This window comes from Hermetia illucens, chromosome 2 (genome assembly GCF_905115235.1).
Source record: "Hermetia illucens chromosome 2, iHerIll2.2.curated.20191125, whole genome shotgun sequence".
In the NCBI taxonomy this organism is placed as follows: Eukaryota; Metazoa; Arthropoda; class Insecta; order Diptera; family Stratiomyidae; genus Hermetia; species Hermetia illucens.
Window position 1 is genome coordinate 61,864,750 of NC_051850.1, and position 19,128 is coordinate 61,883,877.

At 38.9% G+C, this 19,128-nt stretch overlaps 1 protein-coding gene across 1 annotated transcript; it reads left to right on the forward strand.

Moving 5' to 3' along the window:
* Positions 1–3,941: 3,941 nt before the first annotated feature.
* Positions 3,942–12,582, forward strand: LOC119649760 (nucleolar protein 11-like). The gene is made up of 3 exons (XM_038052054.1): positions 3,942–4,305; positions 10,766–11,150; positions 11,209–12,582. Exons 1-3 carry the CDS (start codon positions 4,009–4,011, stop codon positions 12,543–12,545), a joined length of 2,019 nt encoding a protein of 672 aa, XP_037907982.1. The 5' UTR covers positions 3,942–4,008; the 3' UTR covers positions 12,546–12,582.
* Positions 12,583–19,128: the final 6,546 nt, after the last annotated feature.

Here is a 19,128-nt window from a genome sequence, read left to right on the forward strand (position 1 = left end):
GATTTTGAAGTCCAAAGCGGAGTCCACCAGAGTTGCATCCTGTCACCGATATTTTTTCTTTTTTTTATCGAAAGCCTGGTTTCTTTCGCGCGGCAGATGTTGCCGGACGCATTAACAACGCAAAATCCGCTTTCGATGCACTGTCTAAAATCAAGTTGAGATTATTCTTCGCCAGTTTTCTATCTGTGTTGTTATATGAGAGTAGCACAAGGTGAAGTAATTTCACTCTCACCCAAAAGCTCCAAGCTTTAGTCAATACCTGTCTACGTCGAATCATTAGAGTACGCTGGACTGACACTATCTCAATCGAAGAACTTGGTCGGCACACAGGCTTGGCACTCGTATGTGATATGACAGGAAGACGGAAATGGCTATCCACTGCCACACAGAAGGAGGAGCGATAATTGCATTGCGGACTACACCATGTAGTGGAATCCACTTTTCCAAGATGGCCAACGAGTGGGTCGCCGCAAAAGCACTTGCGCAGAACGGTAGAGAAGGAAGCGCATTCCAGGTAACCGCGAGCGATGACGCGTAGGTGTGGTTGACGCGCTATACCCCACCCAGACAGCTAGAAATCGTGTTGACCATCTGCTTTACATAATTTGCCCACTGGAGCATTCGGGTTCTTATGTGGTTGGGGGCTTCACGCTCGACATATAATAGGTGCAACTCCATGTTGTACTTGTCGCTCAAAGGTGCTGATCGCCTTCTGCACCCTGATTCATCGTCAAAGTTTCGCTTGTACATAGCTTTTTTATCTTCTGCACACATTTATTTTTTAATGTTAGCATCACAAGGTAATGTTTTGTTAAGGAACATGATCCGTCTTTTAACTTCGTCCACTTCATTATTTGTCTATTTTAACTAACATAACTTGAACAAAATAAATAAGTAGTTCGTTTGAGCAATTCCTTAATGAGAATAGCTAGTTTGCTTGCAGCATCGTTCGTTGCTTTGTTTTGAAGTTCGTAGTTATAGAAGAAAAGGAAAAACTTATGGGGTTTTTGTCCGATACAAATTTCAGTCCCCCTTGAACGAAGTAAATGAATATGAAGAACATATACTTATTACAAATATAAAAAAGTAAAACTAATCTCTCATGACACAGAAACGTGTTCTTAAGTGTTTATCAATTGGAGCAAAATTTAAACCTATAAAAAATAAAAACTGAATCGAAAAAAAAGATACGCCCGTTAAGTCTGACGTTTCGGCAAGTACGATTTCTACAATTTTGGAAAACGGGAAATCGTTCGACTGAAGCGAATCCAGCAGTTTTTCGGGATGTAACAAAAGAATAAAGAAAATACTATTTCGATCAAATAGTCAAAAAAACAGCATTCGACTGGCTCACAGCACCTGGAAACCAAAATATTGCCGTGGTGGGCAGTAAAGGATTATTCGGATGGCTCATGTGGTTAGAGCGCTGGTCTGTCGTAGCGGAAGATCGCGGTTCAAATCTCACTGGTGGCAGATTGATTTGTTATCGTGATTGGATGTCGGATACCAGTCGACTCAGCTGTGAATAAGTACCTGAGTCAAATCAGGGAATCTCGGGCGAACGCAATGGTAACCACATTGCCTCCTACAGGGTACTATAAATCCTGCAGTGTACCGTTACGGTCTTGAATGAAATACTCTAACACACTTCAAGGCGCTGATCCAATATGGATTGTTGCACCAACGATTATTATTATTATATTAGTAAAGGATTCAATGCTTGAATTTTGAGAATATTTTAATGCACACAACTTCGTTTTTTAACTTACAGACGACTACTGTCTCTCGGGGTCTCCCTAGGAGCAACGTAATAGAAGTGGTTATCAGCTGTAGTTCGCTGCCTTATATGAATCTGCAAACATATTGTGGTTACGAATCCATGGGAAAACCGCCTAGTACTTCTGGCTGAAGCTGAAATATTTTTTTTTTAATTGAGGCAGTCCTGAGTACACAATCACACTACGGTTTTGATGGACCAATCATTAGTTGCCTGTAAAATTTTTTAACTTTGGTTGAGAGGGGCTCATGGACCATAACAATGGCAGTCAGTTTCGCTACAATTGGCTCGGTCCGCCATCAAGGGCAGAAAGCACCAGGACGAAAGCGTGGGATATCGACATCAAAAATAAAACAACAGCGGTTTGGTTAGCATTCCACATGGGATGAAGAGGATGACATTCCTTTGATATTCTTAAACCATATTGATCATAATAAGAGTTAATTATGTCGCACGGATATCATTAAATAATACAATTTCCAGGTTCTTGAAGATTATATTCAGATGGGTAATAGGTTTTGTATAGCTATTTTAATGATGACGGTACTGTTGAGAATTGTAATTTGGAATCGGTGACCCAGACTTCAGTGGCAGTGGAAAATGATGGTTTTGTGAGAATGATGTACAGTTAGCTACAATAATATTCGATCACGGCATTACAAGAGGAATGGACACACTAAATAAAGGCAAATAACGTTTTAATTGTAATTATTTTTCCGTAATAACATAAGTATAAACCAGACTATATATATCCAACCAGAGAAGTATATTACACAGTACAAAGCACACAAAAAGTCGAAATGTGCACCACAGTTACATTCGGTCACTGGAACATGAAGGCTCATATTTCTTTGAGAGGACAAAAACGAACACATTAGAACTTCGTATGCCAACTCTTTGCTCGAAACACAGTTCTCAGTCGACGTGGTATCGAAGATACAAAGTGCGGCATTAATCCATGGGTTTTTTTTTTCATTCCTCCTATAAACGCCACTTCAATTGAGTGCGGCTGATAATGACTCTCTCATGCATTTTGCCGCTCAAGAAATTCCGTAGGTTATCTATAGCATTCAAGTCGAGCGATTGTGGTGGGGCTGGCATCTGGCAACTGAGTATCCAGCGCAATATGTTTAGGATCGTTGTCGTGATACATAATGCCACTTTCTTTGCGCTCTGGTGTAAATTTTGTTATAAGAGCTCAATATAGATGCAACAGTCATGATTCCTTCGATAGAATGAAAATTTCCGATGCTACTAGCTGTGAAACGCCCCACACGAGCATACTTCCTCCACCAAATTTCACTTACGCAGTCAGATTCCTCATGCATTTGGCTTTCGCCACACTTCTTGTTTCCCATCAGCACCGAAAACATTGACTTTGGATAAGTCGATGACCAGCATTTCGTTCCAGAACCCCACTTCTGCGAACTTTAAACATTTTTTACGTTTTTACGCGTTTACGTCGAGAGGCTCTTGAATAGATCCCCATCTTTTTTGAGTGCTCCGATGTATTATGGGTGCAATATCGAGCACCCAATACACCATTCTTCCGGCGAAAAATTATTTCCACGGAGCCGAGGCTACTTCTCTACTGGAGAATTCTTTACTTTGATCGTATGTACCAATTGACCGATTATTACTGGGGGTGCCTATTTCGAACCTTGTGTTTTGAGTACCGCGGCTTTCCGTTTTTTATTTTTTTGTGCGGATGGATGTGTTCTCGGAGTTTCTATTTGTGATATTTTGCAAAAATAATTACGGATTAAGGTTTATTTCCCTTTCCCCTCAGTTTGGGTAAAATATACTATAGCTGACTCTCTTTTAGATTGATAATGACGGTTCGAAGCATACTGCTCCCATCATCAACTTAAATAAGAACACATATTACACACATCTCCTAATAATGGAGAAAAAACGACAAACATCCACAAGCATTAAAACGGAATGGGAATAAAGCTAGTTTCAAGCTTAAATTCAACCTTTCCAATATATTCAGATTACTGGGTTTTTTCCCTTACAAAATTAAAAAATGCCCATCTTCCATCTTGCGCGCCATCTACTAGTCATAACAATATTTGTAAATAGTCTGCCTTCAACCCATACTTCTCATTTCGTTTGTTTGTACCCACACATGTATACTCATTCTTATACGCCATCAGCACGTGTAACGACTGTCAGCTTGACAACCGGCAGTGTTTCTCGAGGCATAGTGTCCCTGGTTGCGCCTGGAAATGGCAAAATTCGTCGCTTTCTACGATTTGTGTCCTATTGAGGATATTAAAGAATTTCTCGGACTCTCCAAGGACCGGGAGGAGGGGAATATAGTGACCACTTTGGGACGGAATATAATCATAATCATCAAGCTAAGCACGCAGAAACAGATTCGAAGCTGGACAGTCCTGGAGAAGTTATCAACGAAAGTTGTTTATGATCCGAAAAGCGAGCAGTATGTCGGGGTATTTTCGCAACAGTTTATCCGTTGTTGGACAGAAGACGAGCACGATGTTAACAAGAAAAAGAAAATAAGGGTGAGTTCCCGGAAAGAGTATTTAACAAATAAACTTCGATGTAAACTCCAGTGATTACACTTGAGGACGTAGAAAAAATATGATAAAGAAGAAAACATCTTACTTTTACAATCGTAATTAATTATCTAAGCTCTTCCATGTATCCATATAGAAGTGTACTCTTATGCTCTGAAGGGAATGGACGGTGACACAATTCATACACAAATTATGTTGCCTTTACAAAATGTGTTGGTAATATCTTTAGTAATCATATATTTCTGCGTTTTGACCTTGTGTAGATTATTTCCATTCCAATATCAACATAGAAGTTAGTGTTGGCATACGCAGTGTCGTGCCAAATAAGGACCTGATAATATTGGGTTAAGGGGGGGGTAAGGTCAAATCGTACAAAAAAAGCCATGTTTTTGTGATTTTTTTTCTAACGACACAGTTAAAATTTATTTACTCAACCAATGGTACATTAAAGTATGACATTCGAAGAATGTTTCATCAAATTTTTACAAAGAAATATTAAAAAATACGGCAATGGCAGCAATTGTTCGGACGTGTCTCGAAAAAAAGTTGAATTGCGGTGCCCCTCATAACTTGGTGCTGGATCATTTGAAATCAAAAAATCAAAGTTCATTCGTTAGATAATAGTTTTCCCCAGGTAACGCTGTCGAGTTTTTTTTTTTTTCCAAATTTTTTTCATTTTTTCGAACACTTTAAAGTGAAAAACACAATTTTGTGGAAAAAAATCGGTTAATTTGTTATTGCAAAATCAAAATTATGAATAAAAAAAAAAAAAACTCGACAGCGTTACCTCGTAAATGATGTACAGAAATAGTGTTTAAAATTTCAAAAGGATCGATGCAGTAGTTTTGGAGTTATCAGGGGCACCGACTTTGAAAACGTGAGTTGTGGGAAAAACGTTTTAAAGTTTTAATCACAAAAAATATAGTTAAAACGTTTATAAGCGAATTTTATCGACATACCTCACACTGAGTCATCAATGCCAGCTCCATAGAGGATGTTGCTATCATCGATGATGTCTAATGCATCTTTTTGCTCCTGCCTACGAAGAATCCTGCCTTTTTTGGTTTGTCGTTCAGCTTCAGCTCGGGGCGTTGGGGTTGGTTCGGGTATAGGTACAAAAATCCGGCAGGTATAAAAATACTCATAACTTCGTCAATTTTGCTCCAATTGACTTGAAAATTTAACACAATATTCTTCAGATATTACGGATTGAATTTCGAAATTAAAAAAAAAATGAAAAAAAAAAAATTAAATACCCTACCCCCCCCTTAAGGAAATTTATGCCTGTCTTCAGATAAATCCTCATCTGTGTTGTGAAAGCGCAACAGTTTAGCTGCTGCCTTAGCACGAAACTAATCACAATGGCATTAATAAGTATGAGACGTGTGCCGGCCTGCAACTGTTTGCAATTGATGGCTCAAAATTTGAAAAAGAAACAAATTTTCCTCTCACATTTAAGCCGGATCTTGAATCTTGAAAGGAGACAATTGTTAAATCCATTACTTTCATATCTACATAAGAACTAAAGCAATATGAACACATATCACCTGAACTATTGCGCAAGGACGACGTCTCAGTGAATATGTGGCGAACAAATACTCTCTGCTCCTCCAAACAGAAGCGAAATCACACCGGCTGTCAATTTTCTCAAACGGGATAAAGCCGCTGGAATTGAAAGCTTCCTTGTGGAGCTGTTCATTACAGAATGGCTACTATCACTTATTCAAAAATCCTGAGTATCCAAAATCATTCTCCGGAGTTTTTAGAAAGGATTAATCGTTAAGATTTCGAAAAGGGGCAATTTTCTTGAGCGCGACAACTTTCTTAATGAGTGATAGAACGAAATGTCACGATGCTAAGATTCCGAAGAAGGGTGTTGGTGGTGCGGCAACTTGAAAATTCGTTCGTGATGTGGTATACCGTTCTGAAATTCTTTCCCAAAATTGTGGTAGTGTCGGAGCTCAAACATGTCATGTGTGCTTCCACTTGCAGCAGCAATAAGAATCTACAGCTTGTTATGCTCGTCGAACTGCTTTCATGTGTTCGGGATTGGATATGCATGCACCCTTTGATGATTATTATTTGAAAATCTTTAGAATGCTTGCTTCCTCCAGTTTATGCGCAAATTTCTCTAGTACCGGTCCTGGGGATAAATACATATGTTGCCCATGCCTGGGAGAGGTTGGCAGTGACCTATGGCCTAAACCAGCAACTGATTACCTTGTGTTCTGACGGATCCCTCACAGCAGAAGGAGCCGGCTCCGGGGACACTAGTCCAAGGAAAACTCCGTTTGAACTTAAATTCCACCGTACATACCTAATAATAATAATGTGTGTGTGTTAGAACACTTCATTCAAGACCGTAACGGTACACTACAGCACACTAGAGACAATGTGGTTAGCATTGCGCTCGTACGGATCATTATCCTGATTTGACTCAGGTCCTTATTCACAGCTGAGTCGACTGGTTTCCGACGTCAAATCACGATACAAATTCCACTGCCACCAGTGAGATTTGAACCGCGACCTTCCGTACAATCGCCTTGTGCCACTTAGCTATCCGGACACTTTATACTTAATGAACCACAATAGTGGGCCTAGAACCGACGCTGGTGGGATACCGGTTGTTGTTCGGTATATTTTTGATTCTTCATTCGAATCGCAGCACAGAAGCTTCTCGATTAAACCATCGTGGAATTAAAGGCATTCTTTACATGGGGTGTTATAATTGCGGAGCATTTATCCCCTCCGAACACATCCCCGTCACGTTACTTGCATCCGTCGTAGAACTTTTCTTTCGAACTGAATTTCAGAGAGACAGCCTCCTTTTTAAGCAATCGGGAGTAATCTTTCATAGATTATTCATCCGCACAGGCGTATGTTGAGAATGAGGAGAAGCAGAACCATAAAATATATACATAAGTGAATGTTTACATATATATTTACACGTGAAAAATTTTAGTATGGTATCTGGTTTATATTAAAATTATTTAATAGGCGACAACACAGCATGCAAAAGCATACATGAAATATATACATATATACTATATAGCAATGCTTTATAATTGATCATCTGCATCTGCGGACCGTTACCCAATTTAGATAAAGCTAAAATCGCGTCTTTCAGCAATTTTATGAAAATTATTTAAATCATCGAATCTTGCTGTTTACCACATGTTATTTTCGGAAGAAAATAGCAGACATGACCCACAAAAGAATTTATTTTTAACGTCGCAGTCGGTGAATCTTGTGGATTGATTATACAATTATACAATTTACTAGAAAAAACACGAAGACTTCTTTCCATTTTAATATTTAATGCTGGTATTTATCACAAATTTCTTCCTTATTAACAAACGAACGTGGTCCACAAAACTTGGTAATGGATCAACAATCACACAAAAGTGATCTTCACTTTCCATTGATTCAATAAAGACACCACTGTCAGTTAGAAAACTACTCAACGCTACTTTTAACTTTAAATCACATGCACTTGCAAATTTACAACGTACAAAAACTCTACTATTCAATGTTACTCTACTGTACTATGCACGCATGTTTTCGATTGAGTGGATTTCTTGTTAAAATAAACCCCATCTACGTTAGCATATGTATATGGTTACCATTCAATTCTTGTTGGGGTATAGCGCGTCAACCATACCTACGCCATCTTTCACAGTTCATTGAAATACCCTCAGGAATGCCCGCCCGCACTCCTCTATTGTCCTGCGCTAGATGCTTGGGAGAGTGGGTCCCACTGAATGGTATAGCTAGCAATGGAATTGTCGCCCCTCCTTCTTTTGACTACAAGATTTCGGTCCGGAATAAGGAGCAACCCAATTGTATAGTGTTATGTACGAACGGAGACGTGTGGCATAGTGGAGAAGGATACGTTATACGAGCTTCTTAAAGGTGACGTGGGCACCGACAACACCTTGAGCGGACATATAATGGGGAAACATTGCCTTGGCGGTCGTAACGATAATGATGGGAAGATCGTCATTGGTGGCACATTGATCGAGTATAGAACTTGCTGTAAGGCCAGGTAGGTTTCAACTGACTACCACCATACGAGCAATTAGATTGATCACTTTGCGATCAGTCGTAGATTTAGAAGCTGTGGATGTGATGTAACAAGAGAGGCGCTGACTTCGGTCTCGAAAGGGACCATCTGATGATCTCTTAATTTCCCTTGCGTGTTGTGTTGGCCACCTTTCGCAAGTTTGGAGAGCGGTAACCCCCCAAGTTGTTCCTCGAATGCTTGTATAATCCAGTTTTCGCTCGTCTGGTAGAGCTATCTTGCTGATCGGATGGCATATACATACATACATAGCCCGCCTAAGAATATCGATGAGCATTGGGCCGCTATCAAAAATGCCCTTTCCTCGGATGCTACGCGAGTCGTCGGGCACATCTTGAAGGGGTGGAATAAGATGGCAATGATCGATGAACATAATGATATGGCATATACCGCATCCCGGAAGAACTTGCGAAGAGAAATCATCTTGACCATCAATGCACTCAAACGGAAACGGTGGGTTTCGAAGGCTCTAACAGAGTTATTCATCACCGCTCATGCAGTTTCTGCAGATTTGCTAGTTCTACTCGTATGAAAGCCCTTGGAGTTCGAAACCTTTCCTAGAAAGTGGAGGGCGGGTTGGAGGGTTATCTAGATACTCTCTGCCGTCGCAAAGATAATAGCTAAATATAAAGAGCACGGTGGTTTCCGCTTCGGATCAGCCTAGAAAGCGTAGTTTCTGCCGACGGTAGCACCGAACTGGATGTTAGTGGTGGGAAATATAACTCTTTTCGGTGAATCGACTCATTACGACTCTCTCACGTTGCTGACACAAAGGAGTGAATCAAAAGAGTCAACATTACTTTCGCTACATTTATAGCAAAGAGAAAGGAAAATTTACAATACAATAAAACACAGGAAATACTTTTGGAAATAAAAATTTTCCGTTTCGCCATTAAAAAAGTTCCTCCGGACAAAAAATGTACCTATATTACCTCCTCCTCATGTCTCATATTAGGATGATAACTCATAGAAGTTGGGAGTCACGGCAGGTACGGTTAGAATTATTTTGCGGCGGAGAATGAAATGAAATTTGTTTCTTTATGACTTATTTATGTTACATTGTGTTGTCGTATGTCTAGGCATGGAAAACCAAATGCCCGCGGCACTTGGTTTTTGAGGTTAACGTTTTCCAAAAGGTAGTCGAACATAACGAATCCCTTCTGTTGAAAAGAGCATGAAATTTGATTAGCCGCACCATTAGATTCGGCCTATGACATGCTCTTCCTGAAATCATAATCTTGCGTAATAGTTGGACAATTTCTATCTTATCTAAGCACATTTCAAGACATGGATATATCGTTCCACGACAAGCTTTAGCGTTTAGATTCGATATCGATAAAACGTGCTCCCAGGATATCTGGTTTTACCTTTCGCTCTGTTTCCTTGGCGTTAGAAAAACCTTGAATATTGCTCTTTGCTTTAGCCTGTGCCTGCAATTGTGACTATCTCTCTCTCTTGGAGCTGTGCAATGCAAATTTATTCTATCCCTCTTCTATTAAAATAAGTTTAGCTTACTCATCTCAATTACTTGCATCAACATCGGATATTAGCGCGGGCACTTTCATTCAAATTGCTGAGAATTACAAATAATTCACTGTCCACTGAAAAATGGCAAAGATTATCTACCAACTATAAATACTGATATCTCGGACACCACTTGCACCTTCCATCACTATAAAATCACAGATAATGTACTGAAGAAGGGTGACAGACGATGTACTGGATAAGGATGAAGGTATTACCTAAAATATCGGAATTTATAATTAATAAGCAACTTTTACGTCGTTTTCTTCAGTTTTCGATCGCCTACTTTCATTCTCCGCCTCAGATATTACGCCGGCCTTTAATTCTCTTCCTAGTTTCAAAAAGCTATCTATTAAATAGATAAATGTAAGCTAAGATTCCTCGGTCAATACTTAGTAGCTTCAGTTTTGTGTGGTCTACACGCTGGAAAAGTGGCCTAATTGGAATTGGCGCTTCACTCAAGAGTTTAACGGTACACTGGGATGTGGCGAGCATTGCACTTGCTGGCAATTATTATTCAGATTTGACTCAGGTATTCACTCAGAGCTGAGTCGACTGGTGTCTGAATTCCGGTCACAATGCAAATCTCGCTGCTACCAGTGAGATTCGCCCCGCGATTTTCCACTGCAATAGCCTAATGCTCGAATCAATAAGCCATTCGGAATTTTTCTTTGGAAGGTTTAATATGAAATTTGAGTATAATTAACTGCATGTCTCATATTTAGCGAAATTCACCATGCAATTGGTGCTAATATTTATATATGGTTCAGATAAAATGAATTATAATTGGAGCCTTTCTTTCGAATAAAATTTATTTAATTAATTTTGTTTCAACAACAGTTCCAGAAACCAATTTTGGATTTGCTTTCAAGTGATGATGAAGAGACCATCGTTCTATACGCTGACGGGTCGTGTGAATTCCTTTCAAGTGCAATCGAATCAAGGAAGTCGAAGCAACAAAATGAAAATGGAGCAACACAAACATATCCACAAATTTCCCAAGCAAAGATATTTACGCTAGCCAATGGTGAAAAAATGTTGACGTATTTTACGAGTTCTCCAGAAGTTCCACATTTAACACTTGTAACGGTAACTTTAGACAGCAGCACCGGAAGACCATTAGATGACCCGAAACAATACAAAATAGACAGACATGACCGGAATCTCTCGTTGATAGGCCAAGCTGTTGTATACGGACAGAATAATCCGTTCCTGTTCACCCTCTGTAAATATGTTTAACTGTTTTATTTAATTCATCTCACATCAACAAATATATTCTACAGGGTCTGATCGAAGGGTATTCACACTGCCGTTACATAATGATACCAAAGAGGACGACTCTCCCGGTAACTTTATCTCCATGATCAACCTGCTGAATGTTGATAACCCAGTATCAATTCTTGGAATTTCGAAAAACTGTTTAGCAATTTACGGGTCAAACAGTGTTCAAGAAGGGTCATCCCTTCTTTTGTATAACACCCAATTCAGAGTAGTGAATGCAAAACAATTTTTTAAAATATATTTCAATTATTCGCGGTTATGGGTGATCGGAAGCAATATCCTCCTAGCAATGGGACATAATTTGTATGTTGTGCCATTCCGTATATCCAAAGAGCTTTTATCAGAAATGATCGGATCTCAAGTATCAAACGAAGTTCAAGGGCAGGTGGGCAAGGAGCTTATAAAAGAAGATGACGAATTAGAGGAAGCTTTATCGTTTGATCACAAAAAACGACATGACTCTCCGAAACACAACAATATTTTGAACGATACTCCAGGAGCTGATGGGAAAACAAGACCATATCAACCGTACGAAATTTTCAATGAAAAAATGAACGAAATCTTGGGCCGAAAAGCCAGAATTAACATCAATGCAGTCGCAGGAGACGATGAATTTCGAATTGATTTACGATCACATAGCAATGATGTCGCATTCAAAACAGAGGAACTTGAGGTCATAGCGAAGAGCCTTGAAGAATGTGGGGCTTCGGAACAAGAGATAACGGAGAAAATATTAACGGTAGCACTCAAAGCACAATTAGTTTCGGATTTGGTAATTTGCATTGAAAGGTACTCAAATATTTCTGAGAAACTGTTAGCAAAGGTAATAAAATTTGCATTGAACGGCTTATCGATGAACGATTTCGCGAACTTATCAAATGCAGAAGAACAACCAAATATAAATCCGAAGTTACGTCTTTTGAATGCAGCTCTTGCTTGTTCTATTGACACCTCCATGATACTGATTGCGATAAAAAAAGAACTGAATTTCGAAGGAGCAATGCTTTTGATACAATATCTTTATTACATTATGGACAACAATAACAATGTGCTCGAAGGACGTCCTGAATTAAATCTTAATTTCGATGAGGATGTACAAACGATGCAGTGGTTCAGTATTATCCTGAATGCTTTTTTCCAAGAACTCGGACTATCAAAAAGTGCCCAATTGGTAGAGATGTTAACCAAACTCAAAGAACTATTGCAATCTTACCAACATGATATGCGAGATCTTCAATCTGTCCATGCATTAATCAGCAATTTGATCGATGGGAAAATTTCAACTAAAGAAAATAAACATTGTAAGTGGTATTCTATTGAAGAAGTGAAATTGTTTTAAATTTTTAAGTATGTATTTTGTTAATAAATGAAATAAGTTAAAATTTTTAATATGGTTTTTAATAGCATATCATTATCTGAATCGTTCTTTTCGTCTGTCACACACATCTTATTCTTAGCGGTTCCACTTATTAGTACCACTATAAAACCCGGGGGTTGAATTTAAGCGGGTACATGGAAAAGAAGGTTTAAACAATTTTTGCGCGAATATATTCCTATAAAATATGAAATAAAAGATCCGCATGATTGCTTTCTGAATCAGGTGCCATCGCTTGTTAAAAAGAAGGTTAAAGTGTTAGAAGGACAGATTCAAAGTGAGACACGGCTCATTTTGAGGAACTATCTAAGAGTCAGAAATCAGTATGACGCCTTTATATGAAATCCGGGCCCGAACATACATCTAATTTCACATCAATAAAATAATATAGGACATGATACTAGAAAATCAACCAACCAACTTTGTTACGAGAATAACATAAAACTTTATTTGATTAAGTTGGGGAATTTATTAAGTTCTTTATTTATTATTATTTTTGAAAACATTTAATTAGCAGAGTCCGCTATTCTCCATAAATTAAAAAGAATCTTATAAAAACTATGTTAATATAATTTTCTATATATGTATACTCCTGATATTCCTTAATTACTTGATAATCAGGTAAGGTTACGTTGAGAAAGCGGAAGAGTTTCTGTTACTTAGAAGTGTATCGGGCGGATAGCTGCATGTCAATTACTTTTCCTTAGATGTGCTGAATATAGGTGACACCATAAGTTTAGTTTTTCCAGTCGATGGTTTAGCGCGTAGTGCTCCGTTAACAGCTGGAGTTTCTATGTCCTTCTTAATACGTCCAGTATGAATTTAAAAACTAAAAGTATCCCCCAACCTGAACAATTTTTTTACATAAAACAATATTAAGGACACATTATGTTTTTCGCACCAACGGAATTTTAGGAAATATGGTGTTCATGCAGTATGATTGGCAGTTCCAATGATAACCTCTTTGATAGACCTTCCACGTCAGCGGTTGAAGAGATGAGGGATTTTATCCCCCATTCTCCATAATTGAAATTCTTTGACTTTCACTAGAAATGTAAGGATGCAATAGTTTTTTTGTTGCAAATTGTAGAACAAGTAATTCGTCGCTTCTATTCGATGCTGCTCGACCTATTGAGACTGATAGATTCTGAGGAAATTGAATAAAGGGCAAATTTCGGTCGTATTGGTGTTTTTTCAAAAGGATAGATAATTAACTACTATAGTTCTCACATAGTAAGCAAAGCTGTAAAAACCATATATGTTATTATCCTGGAAGATATAAAACATTGAAAAATTAAACTTCTAATGAAAGAGTTTTATGTTGCTGCACTGAACGGAACTTCCCACCAGTTTTTTTAAGAGGTCGAGAACTTAAAATTATAATACAAGACAGAAATATTGTTGGAATGAAATGTTTTTTACTACAATCTGGTAATATAATATAATTTCATGGCATTTATTTTTTAAATATGATTTCCGGCATATGTCCGCCGCGGCTACGAATTACACTTTCCATTTGATTAGTCTAATTTTTGACTAATTTTTTCAATAAATCTGGCCGCATGGCGTCAATGGTGTCTTAAATATTGGCTCCCAATGCTTCAAGATTTGCTGGTTTGTCGTCATATACCAGGGGCGTTAAATCGCACGAAGGGAAGGGGGCAGTTTACAGGACCACATTTGGAAGCAAAGTTGTCATCAAACCGATTTTGTGATTAATTGATTGTTAACCGCGCTGCATGGCAAGTTGCGCCATCTTGTTGGAATCAAACGTCGGTGATGTTTAGCGGATTAATTTTTGGAAATAAACTCACTCAACAAGGCTCGATAAGATTCGCCATTCACCGTAACGACAGCTCCTTCGTCATTGCGAAAGAAATAGGGACCGATGATGCCACCAGTGTGTAAACCGTACCAAATCTTCAAATTTAATAGATCTAATGGTGACTCGTCAACGGCTTGGCATGGCTTTCACTCCGTATAAGGCGATTTTATTTATTGACCCAACCATTTAACTAGAAATGAGCTTCATTACTAAACAAAATTTTTCGATAAAACTGCTCATTTTCAGCGAGTTTCAAATGCACCCAATCAGCAAAAATGCGTCTCAAACTATGCTCAGTCATTTGGCTTCAATTGTTGCGCGAGCTGTACACGTAAGTTCCTTAGATCCTTACGTAATTTTCTACGTAATTTGGAAGCGTTGTTCTGGCGTCACACGATTCATGATGACTTGCCATTACAACATTACTCAACAGAAATGTTAACACAGCTTGACTTTCTCAGCTGCCACATATGAAACTTTCCAGGCTGGATCAACCTCAACCATACGGATTAAGTGACCCGCCCAACTACCCGCCCTGATTTATTAAACTAAGTGAATGGTTGACAATTCTTTTATTAAAAGCTTATTCCAAAGCGGAACCCGATGGGGTTGCATTTTGTCCCCAATAATGTTACTTCTCGTTACGTTGTCCATACTGCCATGTCTGAAAAACGTAGAGGGGTCCAATGGAGTATGACTTATTTCTTTATTATATATTATATTACCTACCTAAAGTTTTTTAATAAACATTTACTAAGCTATCGAAAAAATGAGAAAATGTTGCTTCAAGTTTCTATTGCCTTTCCAAAAGTCTGGGTAGCAATAATAGCCTGCATATGAAAAACATGATATCTAAGTTTTCAAAGCCAATTTCAGAATTTATTATAATAAATAAAATTCAGACTTTCCAAAATTTACTTTAGACGTTTCCAAATCAATTTCAGAACTTTTCATTTCACATTTAGAATTTTTTTCAATGTTTTACTAAAAAGTATTACACCAGCCTGGGTAAGGATGGAACCGGGATTCTATGGGAGAAGTCTGCATAGCTTATAACTTTTTGATAAGCTTTTCTTGCAAGTAGATAAATCAGAAGCAATTTTAGTTATTAAAGTAGAATTCCTATTTCAAATTTACATTATAAGATGCAGGCTTGAGGGCAAATTTAAATGCAAGTAAGTAAGTTTTAAAATGGAAAGTATGTATTAATGTTAGTTCAGATTAGTGGAAGGAGGCTATTGCCGCTGCTTTCTGGAGCTCTGTCACTATATCCTCCTCCCTGTTAGCGCCGTAGGTTGGTTCTATTTAAATTACACTCCCCCCTATAATATTGGAGGGGATATGTAGCTCACTCCCATCGAAAAGATCGTCCCTCACAAACATCTACCACTTGAGTAGAAAATAAAGTTATGAAAGCAGTTAAGGTGACTCTCGAATTCTTTCTTTCTGGTTTGCTCCGGCTAAAAAACCCGAAAGTAACAACGCACATTTATAAAAGAGCATTGGAAAAGAATTTTTTTCTTTGTTGTGTTTGAGGGAGGCTTGAGTTGGTCTTCAGCGGTTGAACTGCAGCAATTGAGGTTTAAATTATTTCACTCTGCATTTTAGGATAACTGTGTGTGGTTTGCCTAAAATGGGATCTTCATGTAGTAAAATCTATTTTAACATAGATTGTGTGTATAAGTCTTTATTCGTTTTTAAGGTTTTGTGTAAAACAAAGCCTTATTAAAATTGATTCATTATGAACGTATACAATGAGTGACATAAATTTAGGTGAAGTTTAAAGGGGAGTTTCCTATACATGCAAAGTACTTTCACAATCAGGTTTAAGTTTTGATGTACATTGGAAAATAAGTGAGTGAGGGGTAAAATTGTGCAAACTTAAAGTGAGACAGGACTCATTTTCAGAAACTACACAATACAAAAATCTAAAAAAAAATCAGGGCTATGCACTTATAAGAAATCTAGGCCTCATGCCATGCAGATATATTCACCGAATATTGTCATGTGCGATATCAAATCAAAGGTCTCAATTAGTACTCTCTGAAAACTTAACCCAAAAATCTGAAAAAATCAGGGTGATGCGCTTATATGAAATGCGAAATCAAGTTACTAATAGTATATTACTAACCTTTTGAATTTAACTGAAAACCCCGCTTAAGTTCATCCTAGGAGTACCAAGTAGCACCATAGAGGACGATATCGCGAATAATACTGCCAAATTTAGTGGAAATTCGGCTATTAGTATCGGAGTTATAGCAGTTGAAACTTATCAATTCCGCGCTAATTTACTGCATCTTAAGCCACGTAAATCAGATGCTGACCTCACAATTAACGAGAAGAATTGACATTCGAGTTAAATATTAAAGTTCCATTTACGAGGAATCTATTTCCCAGAGCCTGGAGGCTAGACCATTTGTCACGAAATTTGGTGAGAATATGTGGTCTGTGAATTTCTTCACATATAGCAAGTGGCGACCTTTTTGTGTTGAGTTTAAGGGGGGCTTCCCATACGGGCGAAAGGAGGGAGCAACATTTTTTTTAACAGCAGATAGCCATGTGGGGTATCAAATGAAAGGGTTTAATTAGTACTCTTCGAAATTGGTCTTACATTTGATATTTGCTGAAACATAGGGAATTCAGAACTCAAAATATGGTCCTCAAAAATTGTAGTTCTCCCTTGAGAACTTATACAACCGAAAAATCTGAAAAACAAAATGACAGTCGTGTATCTGAACAAAATCTAGGCCTGAAAATATACTGTTTCGTTATCTGCACAAATAAATTTAATAATAGTATATGAACATATTTTAGAAATTTAATCGGAAACTCTTCCTAAGTTCATGCTAGAAGTGCGAATGGCAGTGGTATAAGGGATAACATAGGGCAGAACTTTGGGAAGTTTGAGGGAAACTCAACTATTATTAACAAATTTGTAGAAGTTGAATCCTTTACATTTTATGTGGATTTTGTCCATGCTAAAACGTGTATGACGTCATGGATAGCTTCAGTTTGAATGGCTGTACGCCACCGCAGCGTTTCAGGAGGTAGTTAAGGAAAGTGCAGGAACTTTTTAGTCCTGCATATTACTCACTGAAGAAGCTATCACTACACCTAGCAATTAGGGATAGAATTCATCACCAAAAATGAGGAGAAGGAGAATTTTCAGGTCCCGTACGGATAACCGGCTGGAGGCATCTGAATTGGTGACTGGCTCGGGCTCCCGTAACGGACAGCATGGCGTCGAAACCGCTAATCGCGGGGCGGTTCGATGTCTAAGCGCCACGATGACCAGGATTATTGCTCCGGCTGCTGCAGCTGTTTCGCCGCAATCTTTGGCGACCACTTCAACAGGTTCCCGTAGGCAGCGGGTGAAGTGGACTAAAGAAATGAACCTCTTCATCATTCGCTCCTACTACGAATTAACGACGACGCGGGTACAACATCTTACCGCCCCTTATTGCACCAGAGATTGGTCGAGCGTTTCCCGCAATTCGCGCATGCGACTGTGTACCGAGTCGCAGACCAGTACCGTTTTATTACTCGCAGTGACACAGACACAATCACCATTATGGAACGTGTTCGACTTGAGGTCATCGGAGAAACTGGTGATGAAGAGTCGATGGGGGTAGAGACGGCGGCATCAACAACAACACGCCGCACTACAGGCAACAGTTTCAGTGCTCGCAAAAGCACTTTTCTCCACCGTCCAGCTAAGGGCTCCGCTGAGGCTCAGGACAAATTTCAAAGAGCCTGTAAAAAATTCTCGGAAATGGATGCTTTGCATAGGCCAAGTATTTCCAGACTCTACGAATCTCCAGCAGCTCCGAGAATTCTATCTCAAATCAATGATGAGAATGCATCTCGACTGTGGGTTGATATGTCGGGCAACATGGAAAATTCGTCTGGAACGTCGGCGGGACTGACAACGGCAGGACATTGCTAGGTTGACTCAATTCAGCTCTGCCAATGCCAGCAGACGGGTGAAAAATAAAGTGCAGAGAGTTTTCAGGAACTATGCCATCCCCTGTGAGATACCCGCAGATGAAATTCTGGACACACTAAAGCAGAAACTTTCTATCATATGTAGTCGATTACGACGGTATGGCGAAAGTCACTCCAGACGTGTCCGGATTGCAATATACGCGAGGAACCAGCGCTGCCGAGTTGGGTCAAGGGGTTGCAAAGAGCAACACATTATCGACTCGGTAGTTGTAGGACCAGCAACTAGAGGCCAAAGAAACCTCTTTAGTTGCTATATTAATTATGCCAAGGGTTTTGATGGCGTTCCACATACCTGGCTAATCGATATCCTTCATCTGCATCGCATTGATCCGAAACTAAAAAAATTGTTGCCGACAGTCATGGAAAGGTGGCATACCACCTTATCAGTGCGTACATTGCTGATGTTAATACCTGAGAGCCCCTTCGTCAACGGAGGAGCATCTTCCAGGGGGTTCATTGAGTCCCCTTTGGTTTTGTATATCACTGAACCCCCTTTCAAGGTTACTGAATGAAGCTAGAAGGCATGGTTTTGCAATAAAGTATGGTCTACGTGCTAAGTGCGAACTGACACACTTGATGTACTTAGATTATATCAAGTTGTATGTTGGTACTGACGACCACCTTAAAAGTCTGTTACGAATAGTAGACATGTTCAGCCGTGATATTCGGATGGAATTTGGATTAGACAAGTGTCGAATCCAAGCCATCCGGAAAGGT